Source organism: Branchiostoma floridae, chromosome 6, assembly GCF_000003815.2.
Source record: "Branchiostoma floridae strain S238N-H82 chromosome 6, Bfl_VNyyK, whole genome shotgun sequence".
NCBI classification, from domain to species: domain Eukaryota; kingdom Metazoa; phylum Chordata; class Leptocardii; order Amphioxiformes; family Branchiostomatidae; genus Branchiostoma; species Branchiostoma floridae.
Genome location: NC_049984.1, coordinates 6,978,374 through 7,001,857, shown reverse-complemented (window position 1 = coordinate 7,001,857; position 23,484 = coordinate 6,978,374). Strand labels below are relative to the sequence as shown.

Here is a 23,484-nt window from a genome sequence, read left to right as displayed (position 1 = left end):
CGTGGAAGTACTGCTACACAAACTGACCCAATTAAGCAACAAATTCCTTTATAATACATACATCCTTTATTCTAGACTTCCAAGGCTTGACATAATGACAAATTCCCTTCTGCTGAGACAAGTGTGTTGCTATTTAATCCTAAGTTATAGTTGTACATATTCAATAAATTTGAAGGAATGAGAACAGTAATAATGTTTGGATTAACTCTAACATGGACTGCACACTGTACAAAGCATTCCTTTCTGCTGACGCATGACGCCGTAACACGTAGATTCAGGCCAGGCAGGGGGGGGGGCTTTCTGATTGGTCCGCGGCGCCTGGCTATATGATAATACATTATAACATCTTGGATGAATTTGACACAGCAACGACAACAGCATTCTTAGTATGTTTGCACTATAAAGCTTATCGGTATACTTAGTAACCTGGAACAAGTCCTAGAAGTAACCTAAAAATTTAAAGTTTTGATACATAATTACATCTTGGCTAAATTCGAATCAGCAACAACAATAACAATCATACCTTGCACTGTCAAGCTTGTATATATGATTATTAACCGGGACTATATAAATCACCACAACAATACAGTACATTACACAGTTTACACAACATTATACCCATTTATAGCAACACTAAGTTCACTGCAATCCTCCTCATTGACATGTGCTAAACTGCATATGTAGAGATGTGATGGTAAACATCTAACACCACTATGGTTAGGGCACTATAGGGCACATATCTTTTTGTTCAAAGTAAAATATTTGGCAATGCTACGAGATTTCAGAATTGGCAACTTAAAATGTACATCGAATTCGTTCAGTTTGTTGTCGCCATGTACAAGTACAAATTGTGAAATATAGGATACACTGTAAGAGTGGTTATTTTAAAGTTATTGCTACAAAAATCTCACTTTTTATACTAATTTCACTACCTTTAAATTCAAACTTACGGGTGTGTCTTTAAATGGTGACCCAAGTATCACATATTCATAATATACAATGAATATTTGTGGACAATCCTGCAATGTTTTATTATTGAACACCAACGATGTGTCATATATTTTGACCCCTCATGTCAATTTATTCACAACTTTCATTCATATTACTGACTTGACGAAATCCTGGTGATATCATTTACAATTGCTATTACATAATTGGAGAGATGGAGCAAATTAGTACCAGTATCATTAACTAGACATAGGGATTGGTAAAATCAAAAGAGGCCATAGCCCAGAACAAACATTTTACACACTGTGGTTCACTTCAGCAATGTTAATAACAGGGTACTCAATAGCATTCTCTGGCTTACCAGAACATATTGCTGTACATATTTATAATGCAACTACTACCTAATGCAAATCCAATGTCAAGTTGCCAAAATAATGTACTTTTTACTTTTTCTGCGGTTCTGTGATTATCAGCAGTTGCAGAATGGCGTAGAGATAAGCCGAGCAGTGATGATGCTGTGTACTTTGACCTACACCATAATACATCATAAGTGCACAGGCGTGCTCGGGGCTGCGAGACGGCTTATTGCAAAGCCTTACATACTTTCTTTTTTCTCAACTTCACGCAGCTTTTCCAACCCTTTCTCGATTTTAGACTTCAGCTTCTTCAGTTGACCAGTAAAGGACTGTGTGGAAGAAAAGTCGACAGACGATAACCCAGCAATCAACAAGGCCAGCCAGGGGTCAGGTTTGTAGTCCGCCATCTTCATAGGAATGATCTTCCTTTTCTTCTCTTTTGCGAGGATGGCTTCTGTATACCAAGAACACACATGAAATAATCATTAACGAACAAGAAATGGCACAACATCAATCATTCCGTTACATAATATCCCTCCATACCGTTTTCTGACACATGTAGAACAACATGGATGTCATCGAAAACATAATGGCAATTGTCTAAGTACAATATGTGTTCATTTACAGTCCTTGCCCGCGTTTGAGACCATTTCATATAATACTTTTGATCTAATATGTAATCGCCAAAGAATATAATAGATCGTGTCAATACCTTTCTTGCAATCATAGTTTTGAACGTAGTCATCAGATAAAGCGATAAGAACGATGGCAGCATTTTTTATTCCTCTTGCCTTGGTGCTTAGCAAGGTCCCTTCCATGTTCTCGTCTGACCACACCTATAACAACATAACATGGGTAAATAAAGCACGATCGACCAATACGACTGTTTCAGCTGGAAGGTTGGGTTTTACTTCTGAGTTCTAGTCTAGATAACGTTAAATCCTTTTAATTGAGATAAGTACAAGGGCCAATATCTTACATATTACGTTGGTGACTTACCTTGTAGCCTACTTTGTTGAGATGAGCTCTGATCTTCGCGACCTTCTTCTGCTGCTTATAGCAGTAGCTGATCATGATGTGGTGGCTACAACCATCTGGAGGGGCTTTGATGCGGATACCCTTCGGTTCTCTGAGTGCTGATAAGGTATGGCGACAGGAAATAAAATGGCATTAGGGTTTAGTCTCAAGTACAGAAGTTAAACATTGATTTTAGCCCAACCATGTACTGCATGATTCAACGTGGAAACAGTAGCAAGGCTTTTAATTTATTAACAGGATTTTAAGCGAGATTTTAAAACAAGTGTAACAAGATTTTAAAAGGAGCGTTTTGTTTTGATTATGTTTATTGGACACGTATGTTTGATTTGTGAATGGTTTGTTTCGACAAATTGCATTTTCATTGCTTAGGTTGATTACTCCGCCTTTTCCGTGGCTTTACTGTATATTTTTGAAATCAACCATTAGATGACGTAGGGGGCTAATTTACATCATTTTCAATCATTTTGATTAACCAAGAGTGTACTCTATAAGATACCAGCAGAAGTTTACTTACTCATCATCGGATCGCTGTTGTGATCCTCCATGGACTCTGCCTCCGACGAGTTCCCGGACGTCTCCCTTTCGTCTTGAGTTTCGTCTGAGTTTGCTTCATCTTCAACTGGAGGGCCCTCCGCGGCTACCTCTTCCAACCTATTCTCTATTTCAGACTCCAGCTTCTTGAGTTGACCAGTAAAGGACTGTGTGGAAGAAAAGTCGACATACTTCAACCCAGCAATCAACAAGTCTAGCCAGCCGTCAGGTTTGTAGTCCGCCATCTTTAAAGGAACGATCTTCCTTTTCATCTTGTTGGCCAAGATGGCTTCTGTGGACGAAAAACACACATAAAATAATCAATAACGAACAAGAAAGGGTACAACACCAATTATTCCGTTACAAAATATCCCTCCATACCGTTTTCTGACACATATAGAACAACATGGATGTCATTGAAAATGCAATGCCAATTGAGTGATGTGTTTATTGGACGTCCTTACCCTTTTTTGAAACCATTTCCTTGTGTCATACTTTTGATATACATGTAATATTTCAGTACACATAGAACGTATAAAATGAAAACGAAGGATAGAATAAATCATTGATGAAATACCTTGCTTGCAGTAATCGCTTTGAACGTAGTCATCGGATAAAGCGGTAAGAACAATTGCAGCATTGATGATCCCCTTTGCCATGGAGCTTGCCAAGGTCCCTTCCATGTCTTCCTCGTCTATCCACACCTATATAGCAACACCACATGGGTAAACCAAGCATGGACTAGAAGACACGATCAAACAATACGCCTGCTTAGATGGAGAGCTCGATTCTAAGCGTTCTGGTCTAAGCACTAGTAATACGGGAGGTGACATACCTTGTAGCCTGACTTTTTCAAGATGGCGGCCGAACGATAAGCACGGAGGTATAGGTGCTCTTCAATACCTTCGATCTTTTCCACAAAGAACTCACAGAACCCGAATTTTTGTTAACCTGTATGCTTGGGACTCTTGACACCTTGGATGGGTAAGAGAGCTAGGCGGTCGAGAGGCTCCAGTAGTACAGAGGAAGAAGGTAGCTTAAATTCAAAACGCTGCCCCCCACCCAAGACACTGAAAATGGCGTCAGGTAACGAGGACACTTTGCGGTCGCTTTCTCCAGAACTACAAACTCTTGCACAGCTGCTTCTGAAGCAAACTCAACAGCAGCAAGAGGCTTTATTGGATGAGTTTAAAGAGGTCGGGAAAAAACTTTCTGCACAGATACATGCGCTGGATAACAAGGTCGAAGTCCTGTCGTCAGATTTGTCTCAGGTAAAGGAACGAGTGAGTGCTACCGAACACTCCGCCGAGTTCCAGGCGTCGGAGATACAGGAACTACGCAGTGCCCTTGAGGAGGAACGACGCGGACGAGTTAAAGCAGACTTACTTGCTGAACGCTATTCCAGAAAAGCGGACATCATCATCCGGGGACTGCCATGCACGGAAGGAGAAGACGCGGAAAAGGTTTTCGGAGGTTTCATGGCGGAACGTCTCGGCCTCGATCCAGTCCCGCTCGTAGCAGTTCATCGTCTCTCCAAGCCTACGAAGTCACGTCCCAACCCACCTTTACTTGTCAGGTTAGTGAACTTCAACGACAGAGATCGAATTCTGAAGGAAGGGAGGAATCTTCGTGGGAACAAGGAAGGCTTAGCTGTATTTGAACATCTTCCCCCGCCTCTGCAGGCTGCGAGAGCTAAGCTGGTGCCGGCTCGAGACGCCGCTGCAGCGGCAGCTAAAGGTACGAATGATAAAGTTTGGATAAGGGTGCCCCCAAAGGCGACATATGCACTGCTACTTGTTAATGGGCAGGAAAAGAAGCGTGTCGACGCTGTAGACCTCATCCTGGCAGAGTACAAGAAGGGGATGTCTGCTTAAATACGTGTCGATTTATTGTCGGATTTCAGACATTCCTGTGACTGTGGATATTAAACTACATACTCCACCTTTTGAGACTCTGATGGTGTGTTGATGTGTGGTGTGTTGAAATGACTGAAATTTGGAAGGACCGGTTCTTTGTTGTTGTTGAATGTAACAGGTAGTGAAAAATATGCAGCGCGCATTCTTACATGATGTTTGTTTATATGATGACACGTGCAAGCTAACAATGGCGCACCTGTTAACGATATACCCAGCATACTCGTGGGTTTCTGACTCAAATTCAGCAAGACAGGATTTACCCCTGGTCAATCAGCTGCCTTTCTTTTGTCACTACCTGTTCTTAGAAATTACAACTGGTAGTTACTTGATCTCGCTTATTTCATACCAGAGTGCTAATCATGTTAGGATACTTGAGTTTGATATGTTACTCTGTTTTTCCCATGGTTGTAAGGCTCAGGTAGTAGCAAATATGCGGCGGGCCTGAATACTAGTATCTGGAATTTGCTTGAACGCTTTATAGGTGCAAGAATCTATAGAAACACCTGCAGCCTGGCGCGATCTGAGATTCTTTTAACAAATAATTAAAGGTGTGGCCTCTGGCCCAGCCGCAGCATTTCGTTACCGCCTGTATCCGGAAAGGCGGTGATCATATTATGTAACTTTGATTTTCTGACCAAGGTGGAAACCTTGTTGTTTTGTGTTCAGAAACGGATTTATTTTCATATTTACTTTGCTATATGCATACAAGGCGATGATCAATGTTATGTTTTTAGTTCTGATTTCTTTATCTTGAGTTGTAATATTAGACCAATTTTCATAATTTTTCATATGACTCAAGCCACACATTGTTTATGTGGAATAAAAATGTAAGCTATGCTGATGATGGATAGAGCACACGATGGAAAGGCCACTAAGTTATCTGCCGTCTGTCTGTTTGATTGATATGTTGTGTTATTATGAAGCCCTCCCTTTTGCAGTTTTCTGTGCCAATTGCAATAACATTTATGTTCCGGTTGTTTCTTGTTTCATTTATACTAAGGTAATTCCTACGACCCTTCCAGTTATTAGTATAATACCTCTAGTCGAAATGTATTATTTCACTATTGTTATTTGTTTGATTTACACTGAGTTGATATCATTTGCAATAGCAACCAACGCTTTACTAATACAAATAATGACTCATGACGTTGCAGCCACTGGTTTGACTATTACCGAGTTGACTTTTGTTATTTTAGCAACTATCATTGAACTTAACACTTGTTATTATTGCACACTATCTTACTGTTTCTCCTTAGTTGATATTGAGTTAATGTTTGTTATTAAGCTAACTCCACGTTTGGTTTATGACGTTGCCTTTCGTTACTTTGAGTTAATATCGGTTGAGCTAACTACAGTTGAGTTTTATGTTAATATTGTTTCGTGTGTGACTTGTATTGAGTTGATACTTGTTATTATGATTATTGTTGAGTTGATTAGCCTTATGATTTACATCAGTATGGTTGCTTGTCAGTTATGTAATATTGTTCTCTTAGTTTGTTTTCTTCATAGATCATCTGTGCGAACCCAATACCCCGGTGACCTTTCAGCGTGCACCTCTCCGAGACGTTGTGATGACTTTCTTGCCCTCTTCTTCATGCCGCTTTAAAACTCTTTACACATGGTTAAGGTAGAGTGCCAAATCTCAAGTTTTAATTGTAATGGGTTGGGTAATTTCTATAAAAGAAGGGGAGTCTTCACTTGGCTAAAAGAGAAACCATACCACATATATTGCTTACAGGAAACCCATACAACAGCATTAGATGAAGCAAAATGGCAAAATGAATGGGGTGGTAAAATATATTTTTCACATGGTTCTACTAGGCAGAGAGGAGTAGCAATTTTGATGAAAAATAATACCTCCTTCCAAGTTCATCAGTTTAAATCCGATGACAGCGGAAGATGGATTATACTAGACATTGAAGTAAATAATTTTCACTTTTGTCTTGTTAATTTATATGCACCAAACGACGACTCCCCTTCATTTTTTAAAGAATTGGAGGAACATATAGCTACTTTTGATATCAGTAATGAGAGCTTGATCGTGGTTGGGGATTTTAATACAGTTCAGAACGCTCTAGTGGACAGATCAGGTGTCCAGCAACGTAATTACAACCCTCATGCGCTTGATGCAATATCAGAACTGAAAGGAAAATTTGATCTGCACGATATTTGGCGTTTTAGAAATCCTAAGTCTGTCAGATACACCTGGCGCCGTGGGATTCAAGCTAGTAGGTTAGATTATTTTCTTATTTCTTTTTCGTTGCTTAACAGAATAACTAAATGTTGTATCGCTGACAAATTTAAATCAGATCACAATTTGATCTCACTCTCATTTGTAACTACAGACTTTCCCCGAGGGCCAGGATATTGGCAATTTAACCTATCACTTCTCAATGACAAAACTTTCTGCTTGAAAACAAAAACTGTTATGACTGAGTTTTTCCAAAACAATATCGGCACCGCAAGCCCACAGATAGTTTGGGATGCCGCCAAGTGCTTCTTTCGAGGGCACTGCATAAAATTTTCCAGCTACAAGAAAAAACAGTACCTTATCAAAGAGAAACAACTTACTGATGAAATAAATGCTCTTCAGTGTCAAATAGATAATACTCCCTCTCCCTCACAAGCTCAATTAGACGAAATGACATGTAAACAAAATTCACTTGAAACCCTTTATAATGAACGTCTCAACGGTCTTTTGTTAAGATCTAGATCCCGCTGGATGGAGCTGGGAGAAAGATGCACTAAGTATTTCTTTAATTTTATCCATCGAAATTATGCTAGAAAAAATATGCAAAGACTTACACGTGTTTCGGGTGAGGAAATATTGGACCCACAAGAAATTTTGTCGGAACAAGTAAAATTCTACTCTAACTTATACTCTTTTGAAGAGCCCCCAGTGCCTCTCACTGACACATACTGTAGTACGTTTTTTCCTCCACAATATAGTAAATGTTTGTCTCATGCACAGCAACAAGATTGTGAAGGTTTGATAACAGAGGAAGAAGTTAAACATGCTATTTCAACATTCCAAAATGGTAAGGCTCCAGGACACGACGGTATTCCGATAGAGGTATACAGAGTCTTTTTTGATACTTTTAAGGTACCAATGTTACAATGTTTTAATTTTGCCTTTGATAACGGACATCTGTCTGGGACCCAAAAGCAAGGAATTATTTCTCTTCTTCTTAAGAAAGATAGTAAGGGGGTGGACAAAGATCCAAGCATAATGGGAAACTGGCGGCCTCTCACCTTGTCAGGATGCGACACAAAAATTATATCCAAATGTATTGCTTTAAGAATAAAGAATGTAATATCAGATATTGTTCATCAAGACCAAACTGGTTTTATTAAAGATAGATACATAGGGGAAAATATAAGAAAACTAATTGACATTATAGAGCATTACGATGACGAAGAGAAACCTGGTCTAATATTCATAGCAGATTTTAGGAAAGCGTTCGATACGTTACGGTGGGATTTTATGTTCAAATGTTTAGAATTCTTTAGGTTTGGCCCAGAATTAATAAAGTGGGTAAAGGTTTTATACAGAGACACATCAAGTTCCGTAATAAACAGTGGATACATATCAAAACCCTTCCAGTTAAGTCGTGGTGTACGCCAAGGCTGTCCCTTGTCCCCCTATATTTTCATTCTCGCTGCTGAAGTTCTAGCAATAAAGATACGATCCAACCAGTCCATTAAAGGTTTACGGGTATATGGAAAATGTTCGAAAGTTTCTCAGTTTGCAGACGATGCCAACTTTCCCTTTGAGCCAAAACTTGATTCATTTTATTCATTATTATCCGATATTGACGGTTTTTCAAATATATCAGGCCTTGAATTAAATGCAGAAAAATGTAAAATTCTAAGACTAGGCTCTTTAAAACATTCAAAGTTTCGACTACCCACCCACTTACCTGTACAATGGGTAGATGGAGATGTAGATATATTAGGTGTACATATTCCTGCTGATATGAATCTTATTGTTGAAACCAATATAGAACCTAGGTTAGATAAGTTAGACCGAATATTACGTCCATGGAAGGGTAAATCGTTATCGCTTTATGGCAAAATAACGGTTGTGAACTCTCTAGTAGTTCCCCAATTCACCCACCTACTCCAGACCTTACCGTCACCAAATGATTCTTTTTTTAAAAGATACGAACAAAAGATATTTTCGTTTATTTGGGAGGACGGTCCAGAAAAAGTCGCCAGAAAGGTACTTTATAACTCAACAGAAAATGGAGGTTTAAATTTGATTAACTTACGTGTATTCGATCAAACTTTGAAAGCTTCGTGGATTCCGAAGTTGTATTTTCACCCTGAATGGTTCTCATCGATGATGATACATTATAACCCACGTTTGAGTCTGCAGTTACTACCCTTCTTTCAACTGTCGTCAATCACTTTTCTTAAGTTAAAAGGCTTTATTCTTGAAGCGTTAGCTGCTTGGTGTAAATTTCAATATACAGAATCCGAGACGCCAGTTAGTGTACGGCAACAGATCCTTTGGAACAACTCAAGCATCACAATTGAAGGTAGACCTATTCTCTTTAATGCACTCTTGAATAGAAAAATTATCTTTATAAATGATTTATTGTCAGAAGATGGACACCTGATGTCTTACCACGATTTTTGTTCGATTTACCCTGATACTTGCAATCAATTACGATATCAGCAGCTTATTGCTTCCATTCCATCGAAGTGGAAAACATTGCTAAGTATTGAGGCATCAAAAAATGTAATATGTGTACCTCATCAAAAGAATTACAAGTGGTTAAGCCAAGTCAAGATAAACAAATCTATCTACAATTTCTTCTTATTATCTATGAACCAAACTACAGTTGCTCACAAAATCAGACTTTCCTGGTTTGATTATTTCGACACACCCATTCCTTGGAAATCAGTCTTTATAAACCTTGTAAAATCTACAATAGATCCTAGTTTAAGATATTTTCAGTTTCGTCTGCTCTATAAATATTTACCAACAAACAGGATGCTACGAATCTGGAATCTAATAGAAACCAATTTATGTTCATTTTGCAACAGTGATGAGGAGAGTTATGTACATGTTTTTTATGAATGTATTTATGTTGTCCCATTCTGGAGAGAAGTGCAGGAATGGTTATTACAGGAATGTGGCTTACATATTCATTTAACCAGTTTTATAATTATTTTCGGAGACCTATCAACATATGCATCATCTTTAACAAATATGATAATCTTATTAGGTAAACTGTTTATTTTTCAATCAAGGAAATGCAAAAGACTAAATTTCAACTCTTTCAAAAGGCTAGTATTATTCTATGAAAAGACCGAATATCTTATTGCGTCTCGGAGAGGGAAACTGGAGAGGCACCGGGGTAAGTGGCGATCTTTATGTAATGTTTAAGTTTCATCTTTTTTCTCACCATACTATGTCATTAATTATCAACCTATCGATTTTCTTTGTAACATTTCCGCAAAGGGAGGCTTCATCTGTGTAATGTAACGTCTGTATGTTTTTTGTCTATCTTAATGGAAAATGAATAAATAAATAAAAAAAAAAATTAAAAAATCCTGGCAAGGGCAAAAAAAAAAAAAAAAAAAAAAAAAAAAGAACAATTGCAGCATTGATGATCCCCTTTGCCATGGAGCTTGCCAAGGTCCCTTCCATGTCTTCCTCGTCTATCCACACCTATATAGCAACACCACATGGGTAAACCAAGCATGGACTAGAAGACACGATCAAACAATACGCCTGCTTAGATGGAGAGCTCGATTCTAAGCGTTCTGGTCTAAGCACTAGTAATACGGGAGGTGACATACCTTGTAGCCTAGCTTGTCGAGATGTTTTCTGATCTTGGCGACCTTCTTCCTCTGCTTATGGCAGTAACTGATCATGATGTGATGGGTATAACCTTCTGGAATTGGTTTAAGGCGGTCATCCTTCAGTTCATCGAGCGCTGATATGATATGATATGATATGGTGGAAAAAACAAAAGGGCATTCAGGTTGAGTCACAAGTACAGAAGATTATTTTTGTGACAATTTCCAAAGTTGTTTTACCCCTACCATGAACTACATAATTCAAAGTGGAAACAATGACTAGACAAATCACATTTGAATCGCTTGGCTTAGGAACTTCTTAATTCCACCATCTTTTTCAGTGACTTCATTACATAATCTTCGGCTATGTACAATTAGATGACGTTAGGGCATATTTGCTTCAATTTGAAGTACCAATGCTGCAAGCAGAAGTTTACTCACTCATAATCGGATCGCTGTCGGGATCCTTCCTGGACTCTGCCTCCGACGTCTTCCTTTCTTCTTTAGGTTCATCTCGTTTCGCTTTCTTTCTAACTGGAGACCCCTCCGCGGCTACCTTTCCACGCGCTGATGATTTCAAACAAGTGTCGTGGCTTCGGAACTGTGCCAACGTGACGCTGCCCTGGAGCAGTTGAAGGGACCTGTCATCAGGAAAGTGGGTAGTGGCAAAGTGGGTAGGGAGCGACAAGAAATAACATGGCGGCATTCGGTCCGGGTCGAAGTTCAGTTCGAATTGGCAGTCCACCAATGCGCGTCTTCCATTGATGGTTACCACGTTCCACGATGACGATTTGAAAGTAACGTTACCTCGTTCTCCGGAGGGTCTGCCCGCTTGGTTGCCAGTAGACTTGCAAAGACCAGTTACGGTTTTACATTTTAGGTCGGCGGTGCTATAGTTTACAGGCAAAACAAATGAATTTAATGTCTAGGAATAGTCGTTGAGAAATGATAACTCATCAGTTATGCCCCTAAAAGCCCGTGTTACAAGAACCAGTAGCTACCTTTTCCTTTACACTAATGTTGCACAAATAAAATTATCTATAACGTTAGCTAATTTAGCACATATGAAAAAGAGTACACATGAAAAAGAGTTTGGACGTTGAACACACATCACTTCGGGTGGACAAGCCCCTACATGTACATTGTAGTGGCCCTGTGTGGACATAGGGCTAAAATGAAGTGAGCACCACCCTGTACAAGGGGAAGGGTTTTAACTTTAACTAGCTCCTCAAACTGAAGTTTGCGTTAAGTTGCAGTAAACCACTACAGAATTTCCTTCATGTACCTGCACAATTTCTGGTACAAGTCAGCATAAGATCGTTTCCCGTCCTTCACCGCTCTCAGAAACTCGAATGGAGAGTCCCCTGGCAGCGACTTGCGCGGTTGCTGACGTCTGCCTTCACGTTGGACCCATTGGAATAGAACCCAGAACTGCTCAACATCACTGGTGGTCTGCGCTGTTAGCAAGTCCACCAACCCTGGAAATGTACCGCAGAAGGAAGTCTGGAACCAAAATCAATTAAAATTCATGAGTTTACGTGGTCCTGCGGTACCTCAAAAATTTTAAGATTCTCTGATGTAATCCTAGATATAAACCACCTGTGTTGTGTTTAACTTAGTTGGTTCTATTTTGCAACAAACAAGTGCACGTATTCACATTTACTCAAAAGAACATTGGTAGCACCACAATCATCTCCTTTTTGTTATATATACCCCCCTTCCACTAGGACGGCTCTCTCGCAGCGCTCTCTCTGCGACATAGATTTGACAGATCGCTCAACGAATTGTATAGAAAACACACGAATCTTTTTACACTTTGTGTGTTTTGCTGTCCTCTCAGTTACACGTTTACATGATGTATGATATACCCAGTAAGAAATCAAATGTTACAAATATGCTATTTAGGTCGCAGTGAGAGCGCATCGCGATCGCATCTAGTGGAAAGGGGGCCTTAATACCCCCCTCACATTAGGCGAAAATCGATCGGAAGACTAGTCTACGAGCTCTAAATGACATTTTCGTGAGTAAGACGTCCGGTGTTCTCACGATCATCTTGCGATTTTTAGAGATCGCCGGCGATTTTCAGGGGTCGTACGATGGTCGCGGTGCAGCGAAACATGTTCTTAACATAAGCGACAAGTCGCAGGAGATCTCTGAGATCGCAGAGCTCGTTACCGAGTCGCAGATCGTGCGTACAAATCGTGCGTACCTCGCAAGGGTATCGGTCAATAGTCTTGCGTCAATCCAACGATTGAAGACCGATAGGCGAGCACAGACATAGTTATTAAAAATCGGATGGCGAACGCCCGTCAGTCAGGTGACGTTCGGGCAACGTTCGCCCTACTTCCGTTTGTTTGCAAATATTGAATTGCTGAGAATGTGAGGGTAATTCTAACATTGTTGCCCCTGTGGCAGTATGTAGGCTGACTTTGTGATACACTTTCTTTTCTTTTGTCATTTCTATTATACCCACGCATTCCATTAATTGTTTAAAAAGATTCCGACAACAAAGTAAGCAACATTTATTGATCTCTTGCCTTTTTTTGAGGAACATTTTGTGTTACCTTTTCCGCGTGCAAGAGGTCATGGGAGGTTCATTATCATAGATTTATTCACCGTCGATCGCACGAGCCTCGCTTATACGTGAGGGGGACAGTTTTTGGGCGAAAAATACGCAAGACCATCTTAAGATCTTAAAATCAGCCGACCTTCCTGCGATCGCGAAGTACGTTCGAAGATCGTATATAATGTGAGGGGGGTATAACGAGACTGAAATGCATACAACATGCCTGGCCTGGCAAATCCGGTAGCAAAGGCGTATGGAGCAAACACAAGTATGGCTATACAAAGATTAAACACAACACAAGTATGTGGGCCAGAGATATCTAGATTTGAGATTAAGTACACACACCGTGACTCAGCAGAGTGAACCTACTAGAACTTAATCACAGTAAGCAAACATTGACGTCTATTTAAAGTTCTCAACAAAGGCTGACAAAGAAGTCTTTTGTGGACGTGGTAGGTGCTGCATGTATAACTTGCTGTGCTGTTGCAGTGAAAGGGTAATAAGGTGGTCTGAACGGTTAGAATTACACTTTCATTTTCTTTGTGCTTTTTTTCCCATAAAAAAATGCTTAGGTATGACCGTCACAACTCGTAAGTATAGCCGGCTGCCGATGCGCTGCATGAAAGCGGTGCTAGTGTCCCCATGTCCGCAATTCATGTTACTTGGAGAAAAAAATCCAGACTATGCATGATGACTTAAGAAAATCATGAAGGAACAGTCACAGTCATGCATAGTTCCATCAACAGATCGGTATTGGTGGAAAGACAATCACATATTTACGCTTCGCCGTCGACATTGACAGCGTTGCTGAGAAAGAAGTGGTCAACAAAACATCGGCAGCATACGCAATGAAAATTAGTACCAAAAAACTAATGACAAACAGCACCAATTAATTCATCACGGACATGGGCGTTAAATGAACAAAACTGGAAACCGTCGCAAAATCCTAATAGCTGGCGTGGTAGTTGCATATAAAGGGTTACAACAAGAGATCCTCTCCATGGGAGCACAGACAACACTAATAATTAGAAAAAAAAAAACAATAAGGGTGGAGAAACCTTCGCAACGCCTACTTTTCCATTATGCTGTTGGGTTAGTTAGCCCGCACTCTCAGTGAGTCGAGCTTATCTAGGGCATTGATGTTTCTGACTCAGGGAGAAAAGATGCTGTTCCTCTTCATGTAACCCGTAACATTGAAAGTTACGCGGTGACAATTGAGTAAGACATGAATTGTTTGCATCTCCCCTTTTAGTATATGCAGATATCATTTCTTGCTTACCTTTTCGTCGAGTTTGGCCAGGTTCTGTAGCCTCTCCTGCGTCACCTCGAACTTTTCTGCCCAAGTCGCATCTTTAGATGGTCGGTTATCACATATGGGACATCCGCCTTCAATGGGCACATATGTCGGCTACATCCCGACCCCATGGCTAGGTTTGATCAAGGGAGCTGTCATGGACCAGTTCGACTTCGTGGTGCTGGCTCCTTGCTTGCACCAAGTTGCTTTCACTTTCTAAGCCTCCTTGCTTGTAGCACACGTAAATACCTTCAGTCTCTTTAAACTGTTTGATCACCTGACCCTCACGTCCACACGCTATTGGTCTCTTTCATCACTTATAATTGTACGCTAGGGCATGGGGTATTTCATTAACCCTTTAGGTGGCAATTCGGAAACATATTGGGATTCAGGTAGCTTTGACTCTGTATCTGATAAAATATTGATTTGTCAGTTTATCATAGCTTAAGCAAAATTTCCTCATCGGAATTGTTAGCACTTTCTCGTGGATATTGTATTCGTTTCCTCACCGTGAAAACTTGAACTAGCAGAAGGGACCTTGAACTTGACTATTGAACACTACTTGAACACTACAACTACCGAACAGTCCCCACTGTTGCGCACCTGTATCAAAACTTGGCACCGACGGCATGCAGTTGACTCAATCAAACAAACCCCTGGACTGTTCCTCTGAACTTCTGTCTGAAAATTTTTTTTTTCCTATTTTGAACTGTAATTTTTGTTTTTTCAATGTCTATAGAGACTGACTGACAATAGTAGAAGTATCAAAACTTGTATTTGATATATAACATTGCGACAGCATATAGCAATCAGATGTTTTAGCATTTATGTCATTCGGAACATCTTTAGTTAAAGAGGAATCAAGAATACCATTGCCATACTGGTTTGTGAATGGGCTATCTCCGAGCAAAAGTGTGTTGTTAGGGACAATGTACGATACAATGCGAACGTACAAAATGTATGAAAACGAGCCCTAAAAATTGAATGCTGTTGGTACTCTAGCGTCTATTTGTCATTGCTATCATTATGATCACCTTTGCCGAAAAGGTTGCGTTTCGGATGCGTGAGTCGTGCGTCTGTGAACAGGATTGCTGGAGAAGCCGTGGAAGGGTTTGTCAGATATTTGGTATGTTGGTAGTTGGCAAAAGAAATATCATTGCCCCCAGGTTTTATTATGATGGATAGCTCTTGGAGTAGAGAGTGAGTGGTGTAGGTTTGGGCTCCCTATTGGCATTCTTTGGACCTAGCTGCAGCAGACATTTTCTTTCGAAACTTTGGAAGAGAATAGCTCAAGCGAACGTTGTAGGACTTTCATTGTCTTTGTGATGTGGGTATATTGGGTGATAATTAACATAATTAGACGCATGATATGTAAATAGTGGCCTAATCTACAAAATCATTCATTATTCGACTTTCAAACACATGAGACATGTGAGATATGTGTAACTATGAAAAAGAGGACTATCAGGTGATATCAATTATACAAATAAGGACCTAATTATAATTGATGAGAAATGAACGTAATGTAATAGTACTAGTTGTAAATGACGTGATTTGATATCTTTCCAGTGTGTTCAGTCTATGAAAACGAACATTGTTAGATCAATTATGCAAGTCAATTATGTGGAAACCAGAGAATACCACTTTGACACACTATAAACGTACAATGGGGTATAGTCTAACATCGCTTAGTACATTACTATAATGCTACAGTCAGGACAATAGCAGGTGAACAGTTGCTGAGCATGGTAATAATGAGGCCAAATTATTTGCCGGCATTAGGGCGTGTAATTCTAGTGAGAATAAGTTATAAATAGTATAGATTTCCATCAACATGTTTCCTTATGCATCTGTGTGTATCATTTCTTTAGAATTATTGTCGTGACCGTGAGTTGTCATGATAGGTGACATGACAAGCCAACGCCTTCTATGTTTAAGATTATCACTCATTATGACGTCAGATGTCATTGACATCTTACGAGTATGCCCTTTAGTAACCTATGATACTTAGGGACAGGGATTGAAAATTAATTGTTTAATTGCAACAGTAAATTCCATTTATGAATTTTGTTTTCAATCGGAATACATCGTACTTTTTTTTTTCTCATGAGCGCACTATAACCCTCCCGAAGCTTTCCACCCACGGGTGTGTACTTCCGGGCGGTGAAAAGATCAACAGGTGGGGAATTCCATCATACATGAGTCATATTTCCGCCTGACCTACAGGCTAACTCGGGGCGAGTTTTTCTGAGTTGTGCACCTTGCTTTCAAACTTTCTTGTCCCGGGAATGTCAAGTTTGCAAACTACGCTTTTGGTATTTTGATTTCAACAGGAACACTACAGTAATACCACCGCCATAGCACTAATTGTAACTGCCCCCCTCCCCAGGTCAGTCAAGTGCTCGTACGTGACGGGAGGAGGGGTGTGACTCGTCGCCGTTCCCGTAGCCGCATGCCGTCTCAGTCGGACACGATAACTGCATGTTGAATAGGTAAGTTCTTGAATTTCCATTTTTCAATTTTGCGACTAGACCTCATATGCGTGTGAAATACTTCACAAATACTTAATTCTTCAAGTGGTTGGAGGACGGTGTATTAGATGTAGGAACACGTGCCCTCACCTGTATTCAATTCAACATGGCGGCCTTACTTTAAGTAGTCGCTGTAGGATTTTCTTTTCCTCATAGAGTAGAGCCATGCTTCTTCGATAAACCTTGTTTCCTAGTCACCATAGACCGTCAGTGGTTACTGTCACAAAAGTGACATTCTAAGAATCGTCTGTGAGGTATTTCCGGCAATTGAGATGTGTAGATTTGTAAAATTGAACTGTCGGAAAAGACCATCGGTAGCACCTGGCGTATGATTCTACATGAGGCTGCGTTTTGTAATAGGGCACAGGCATAAGGCACTAGCTACATGCCAGTCTGTAATCAATCCTATTTTCTGGTAACGTTAACGGCTACTGAGCGTTTTTGATCAGAGAGGCTGTAACCATGGCATGGCTGCTGTCATGGGGTGCTGTGGTCACTAAGATTAGTCATGGCGTCTATCAAGGAGTAGGTATGTCTGTGACTAGAACTTAGAACTCTGATAGCGTAACGACAGTTAAGTTTGACGACTTGTGACACCAATGTGGGGGTGAGTAGCCGATGGAGGTGCTTGCCAAATTTTCGATCGTCGAAAAACGTCTCCTGTACAGGTTTTGGCCTGTCCGAAGACAGAGAGATTAGTCTGGGCAAGTCAGGGCACGTCATAGCCGCGCCATGTGGCCCGCCTTGTTACATGTAACTCAGTGAAAGGCACTAGTCTCAATGAAGGACAATACAAAGAAGATAAGCTTTTAAATGAAGTCCCCTATAAACTCCATTATATCTAGGTCAAATCTGTGAGTGTTATTTGATTTTCCACAAATACACATAAATAATTGTTGGTTGTTTGCTTCAATGTCATGAGCGTAGCACAAATACATGTATTAGTAGTTAAAAGCATGCCTTCAATTTGCTGATCTATTCGAAAGAAAGATGTTTAGCTGGTTGATGTTCTGAATGATTTCAGAAATTTTTCATGACATGATAGGACAAGGACTGTTTTATAACAAATTCTTTTCAGTAGTAAATGCTAGTCTACAAATCCATGATAAAACATATTCCTACATTGTATTTTCGCTCCAGTTTTTCCCAGATACATAATTATGAAATATTCAAAGTCAGCCATTTATGCTAGCTAGCGTTTGGCTATAATTTTCCTGTGAACTATAATGAGCAGAGCACAACACCTGATTGTGATGGAGCAGATTGACTTGTATTACTCACACAAGCACATTAGATTTGTCCCGGGTGATGAGATGATTGAGCAGCTTGTTTGTTATAACTTTATAACACTCAATATGTCTCTGACTACGTATTCATTCCACCTAACAGTGCACGGTATCTATCAACATTATAAGCAGTTTTGTAATGACAGGATGAAGCCACACGGCCAGCTGTTTATGTTAAACATTAACCCAATGCTATTGACTTGAGTCAACATCAATGTATAAAAGTTGCAGCACATTCCACACACACACACACACATACGCACGCACACGCACGCACACACACACACACACACACACACACACACACACACACACACACACACACACTCACGGGCTACCAAAACACAACGCAGATGTTATATTCGGATACAAAAAGAATGTAGACAGGGAGCACCTTTGAACGTAAACTGGTGTCATGTTGTCCTACAGAAGACTGCAGTAAGACCTTCACGATACATCGTGGTACATGTAAGTCGACTGTCAGTTGTAATCATTCCAGACGAAGCACAGAAGAGAAAAATTAACTTTACAGCCACCAGCCAGGTGTGCCTCACAGTAAACAATGCTGAGTATTGGGTTCCAAGGTCAATGAGCACTTACTTGTCCGACAGGTGTATGAACTGTGACCCGGAAGTTCTTTAATCTTGTGACTCACCCCACCGGTTTCTGAGGGGGAGGGTAAGCCATGACCGCTCCGACATGGACTTCCGTGATCCCTATCATCCTGTTCAGTGGGGCAACCACACTTACAGGTATTGTGACGATTAACTTGATTAAGACAATTGGGTTTAGTAAAACGATTCTTGGTGATAAGCTTAAGGGCACAAACTTGGTAGGGCTCGTTTTGTCGGTATGCAATTTACATACACGTGGTCACGTAGGCGTAGGTTTTAACAGGTGCGCTATCAACTACTAATCAATATTCAAATGATCAATCTGGTCTTTTCACAGTTAAATACTTTCTTTGATTACTATGTACCAGTAGTAAAAACTTGGTCGACATTATCAAAATTTACACACCGATTAAATATGTGGTAGTACTAGTATATGCTAATTCCATTGCACGGAGAAAGTTAAGCTACTAATGCAACGGTGTTCGACTCTTCCTAACGATACCACTATTATTTACAAGAACGTAACTATCTTTATTGTAGATATAAGGTTTACTGTCCGGCTTTTTAGATGGTCGAATACCATCGTCATGGATTTTTCTGTTGTTACATGCTGACATAAAGGCACAACTTGGTAAGCCAAATGGTTACCGTCTGTGTGAAGTATCACATGCTCTATTGCTATATGCGTGTCACGGTATCGTGGCGTAAATGTGTGATCGTGTGTGTATCAGTGTGTGTGTGCATATGTGTGTATATGTGTGTGTGTGTGTGTGTGTGTGTGTGTGTGTGCGCGCGCGCGCGTATTTGTGTGTGTGTGTCTGTCCGTCTGCCTGTCTGTTTGTGTATCAACAATTGTTATGATAAGATATACAATAGTTGAATTTTTTTATAGATAATGATTGACCAATCATTCACAATCATTCCTCTACAGACGGATCAGCGATGTTCATCCAATATCCACCCTCTACGGTCGAGGGTGGTCAGGGAGACGACAAACTTCTCTCCTTTGCTGCCAACGGCACTGAAGAACATGAATCTATAGTAATTCAGGGCCCAAACCCCATTACGGGGTCAAATAAGTTCGTGCCCGTCTATGAGCTTGGAGCAGGAGAGGAAGATCCACATGAACCATTCAAAGGCAATTTCTCAGTTAGCATTGCCTGGTTCAATGGAATCACAGTCGTCAACCTGACCATACTCGATTTTCAACTTGGAGAGGTTGGGTTATACAAGCTAAGTGTGGGGTTCCACACAGGACCAGACATAAACGTGACTATGAATGGTGAGTATGCAAATACTTTTATCTCATCTAAACTTTATCTCATTTTCAGCTTGTCGTAAGATCTCAAGATTTATTCTCTATTCTTCTTTGTAGTTTACAGTCGACCATACGAAAGTCACTATGCTTTTTGCTGTGTAATAAAGTTTCCGGTATTCTATGTGTCAAGGTTAGGTTGAAATCATCCTCAGTAAAACGCTTCGTTCTATACGATAATAACTGATTCCTCTTCCCCCAAACCAGACCTGAATGGTTCCGATGAAGGCATCACGAACAACACAGCTGCCACTGCTCTGATGACCACGGGAAGCCATGTCAACAACACGGGTAAGTGAATATGATTTGGAAACTACTACTACTACTGCTGCTGCTACTACTACTACTACTGTCAGACAGTGTATATAGACTATGACACGTAAACTGCGCAAAAAACATCACAATACAATATCTTATATAACGCATCCTCCTAACGCCCGGTCCCCAACGGCATTTACCTTATGGGGCCCTGCTGTCCCAGGGCCTACCTACGGGTATTATGATTGTCGCCACAAACAAGCTGTCAACCAATCAGAGAACAGGCCTTCCTTGGGCTTCTTGTTGTGGTGAAGCTGTCTCGCAAAGGCCGCTGGGAAGCTACCAGCCAATCATGTTACGTATTACCATGACTTTGTTTGCTCACCATGCCAACGCCCGATCCCCAACGGCTGACTGCCCATATAAGGGCAAGCTCATTAATATCTAATAAGTAGGGCGGGTAATACCGCCGGCAAAAGGGAAGGAAAGCAGAGTACAGTCAGGAATAAATGACTGACGGTACTCTGCTGTAGGAGAATGATATAACGAGATTCTTATCAAATTGCGCGTGCACATTGTTCATCTGCTGTCAGCACCTGATTGTTGTTTATCGTCTGCTTTGAAACCAACAGGCTCCGCCTCAAGCGGAGGACTGCCGGGTGGGAGCATTGCCGCCATAGTGATCGTGGTAGTGCTGCCCATCATCGCAATTGTAGTAGCTGGTGGATGCATCTACAAACGGCGGAACGGCCGGCCTCCGCAAGTTCCTCCGGTAACTAGGCCTAGGAAAAAAAGTGTTGTGTTTCCTGTTTCAGTCCTGAAAAAATTACGGTCGGTAGGTAGGGGATATCTTTTTTTTTTGTAATTTTTTTTAGGATAGCCAAAAATCTAGTGATACATATTACAATACAGTTGAACAAAGGAAACTGAAATGCATGAGGACACTTGTCTTTCAATGTCAAACTTTGATTTTGTGCACAATAGATACATTAATCCTTCATTAGATAGGACAAGCATACTGTTTTTACTTCAATAGGAAGCAGGCTGAATAAAAATTCTAACTGGAAATTTTGTGACTCCACTGCCCACCCAAAAAAAGTCTAGGGTCAGCAGGTTTTTCTAGGGAAGGTAGGGAAACAGGAAACACAACATTTTTTTCCTAGGCCCTACTCATTTGTCATATCAACCTAAACGCAGTACGGTGCACATTGTTTCTTGTCACATTCACTTTTATAAGCTTTTAAATATTATTCTTTTAAAGGCTAAGGCTTAACATTTAACTTTTTTGTGTTGTCCTTAATTATTCTACATATGTCTACGACGGCTTTGAAAAGTTAACTTTGAAAAGTTGAGTGTCTAAGGGCTAAAACATTTACTACAACGTGTTCATTGCACATCAGCAGCGTTACGACCCTGTGCACAACGGTGGAAGAGATCCTCATGACAACAGGTTCATGCAGGGCGATCAGGTATGTTTACTTCTTAGATATTAATGACAATGTTCCTCACATGTAAATCTTTGTGTAGTTTAAAGAGATTGGTAACCATATTTTTCAAGTTGTCCTTTAGCGTCCCTATCTCTCGATTTTGCATTTGAAACTTTCCACTATGATTATTATGAACAACAAGCATACTATCGTTGTTATTTTCAGATTGAAAAGCAATTACAGGGTAGAAAACTTGATAAAATGATAGCAAATTATTCAGGCAGTTTGCTTTATATGCTTAGGAGCTGAATACTATACGCAGAGCTGAAGAAGCCCCCTTGCAGAACGGCGACGCTGGGGGCGTAATTGACGTCTGACCATACCGGTTTCTTAGTACTAAGCAGTTTCACCAAGGAGGTTGAAAGAGGGAAAGGAGTCGGCTCATAATTAGCACCTTGCCGCGGCCTTTGTTTTGCCCTGTTAAACCCTGCTGTGTCCCATTGTTCAGGGTGGCCGGCGGCAGTCCTTTGTAACCATGTTTGACTCCCCATAAAAGCCGCATAATGAGCCAGTCATGACGTCAGGGCAGCGGCAGGGACCGAGGCCGGCCCGATTAGAAGTCGAAGCCCCTTCGGTTTCCGACAATTTCCTTATTTGGATTGCGCAGTAGAGCTGCGCAGAAATCGGCATTCGAAAGAAAACAACATGGCGATCATGGCGATAGTTTGTTTTCCTTTCTACGACGAACATGGGTTTGTTTACAGCCATTTCTTTGGACTTATGTCATTTTTTTGGCCTTAGAAATATGGAGAAATATGTATAGATTTATGTTCTTATTACAAACATATAGCACTTTTCCAAAATAAACTTGAGGTTTTTACGTATTATACAGGTCTTTGTCGTTCCATTCATGTATTTTTTGGCGGTGGGCACTTACGATTTTTCCTGGGGTCTTAGCCTTCTTTTTCTGTATCAAAGTTGAGCTTGATAAGGTCTCCATGGATGGTCTGGTGCAAAGGGTGAAGTTGGGGCATCAAATAAATCTCCTTGCGAGGCGAATTTTGAGAGGCTAGTTTTCTCGACAAGCTGGACAACATGCCTCTAGATAAATTCTTATTTTTGAATTATTTTCCAGAAAGAGTTAATAATTTTTCTGGGATGTTTTTATCACAGACTTTATCATGATTCCTTCCATCTCATTTAGCCAGCCACCGTATTCGTAGGCTTGAAAACATAATGCAACAGTCCCGCTTGTTTGACTGCAAGTTTCAAGCCTGTCGTGCGTCGGAGATCCTCCGTCTTGGGGCTTGCTTGATTTCCGTGCTATCGGCATCTTTATAATATAATAATAAAGCAAAGAGCGTTGTTGCTGTTCTTCTATCTACAACTCTCAACTTTTGAAAATCTTCCCCAAAGTTACTCTATTGTTCTTGTTGCCCGGCCATCATTCATGCTGTTGTCATTTATAATAGAGTGAACAATGAAAACAATGCCGATAGTCGGCTGGGTGTATGTAAATCAAGACCAATTCGCACCCCAATGTTAATGTTTTTTTCACAAGTGAGTCGAAGATGGTTGAAAAGGGACAAATTA

The 23,484-nt window shown here is 40.5% G+C and overlaps 3 protein-coding genes across 3 annotated transcripts; 1 reads left to right on the top strand and 2 right to left on the bottom strand.

The window, feature by feature from the left end:
- Window positions 1–977: 977 nt before the first annotated feature.
- On the bottom strand, window positions 978–3,586 carry LOC118418703. The gene is made up of 5 exons (XM_035824764.1): window positions 3,451–3,586; window positions 2,857–3,165; window positions 2,304–2,440; window positions 2,017–2,140; window positions 978–1,758 (listed from the first exon to the last, which is right to left on the bottom strand). Exons 1-5 carry the CDS (start codon window positions 3,554–3,556, stop codon window positions 1,544–1,546), a joined length of 891 nt encoding a protein of 296 aa, XP_035680657.1. The 5' UTR covers window positions 3,557–3,586; the 3' UTR covers window positions 978–1,543.
- Window positions 3,587–9,880: 6,294 nt separating this feature from the next.
- Window positions 9,881–18,964, bottom strand: LOC118417558. Its single transcript, XM_035823151.1, has 8 exons — window positions 18,933–18,964; window positions 18,808–18,842; window positions 18,672–18,754; window positions 11,886–12,103; window positions 11,042–11,490; window positions 10,601–10,737; window positions 10,395–10,469; window positions 9,881–9,895 (listed from the first exon to the last, which is right to left on the bottom strand). Exons 1-8 carry the CDS (start codon window positions 18,962–18,964, stop codon window positions 9,881–9,883), a joined length of 1,044 nt encoding a protein of 347 aa, XP_035679044.1.
- On the top strand, window positions 18,898–22,444 carry LOC118417557. Its single transcript, XM_035823150.1, has 6 exons — window positions 18,898–19,029; window positions 19,823–20,173; window positions 20,414–20,497; window positions 21,097–21,236; window positions 21,865–21,933; window positions 22,400–22,444. The coding sequence occupies exons 1-6, from the start codon at window positions 18,963–18,965 to the stop codon at window positions 22,442–22,444; spliced, it is 756 nt and encodes a 251-aa protein (XP_035679043.1). The 5' UTR covers window positions 18,898–18,962.
- The last annotated feature ends 1,040 nt before the right edge of the window (window positions 22,445–23,484 follow it).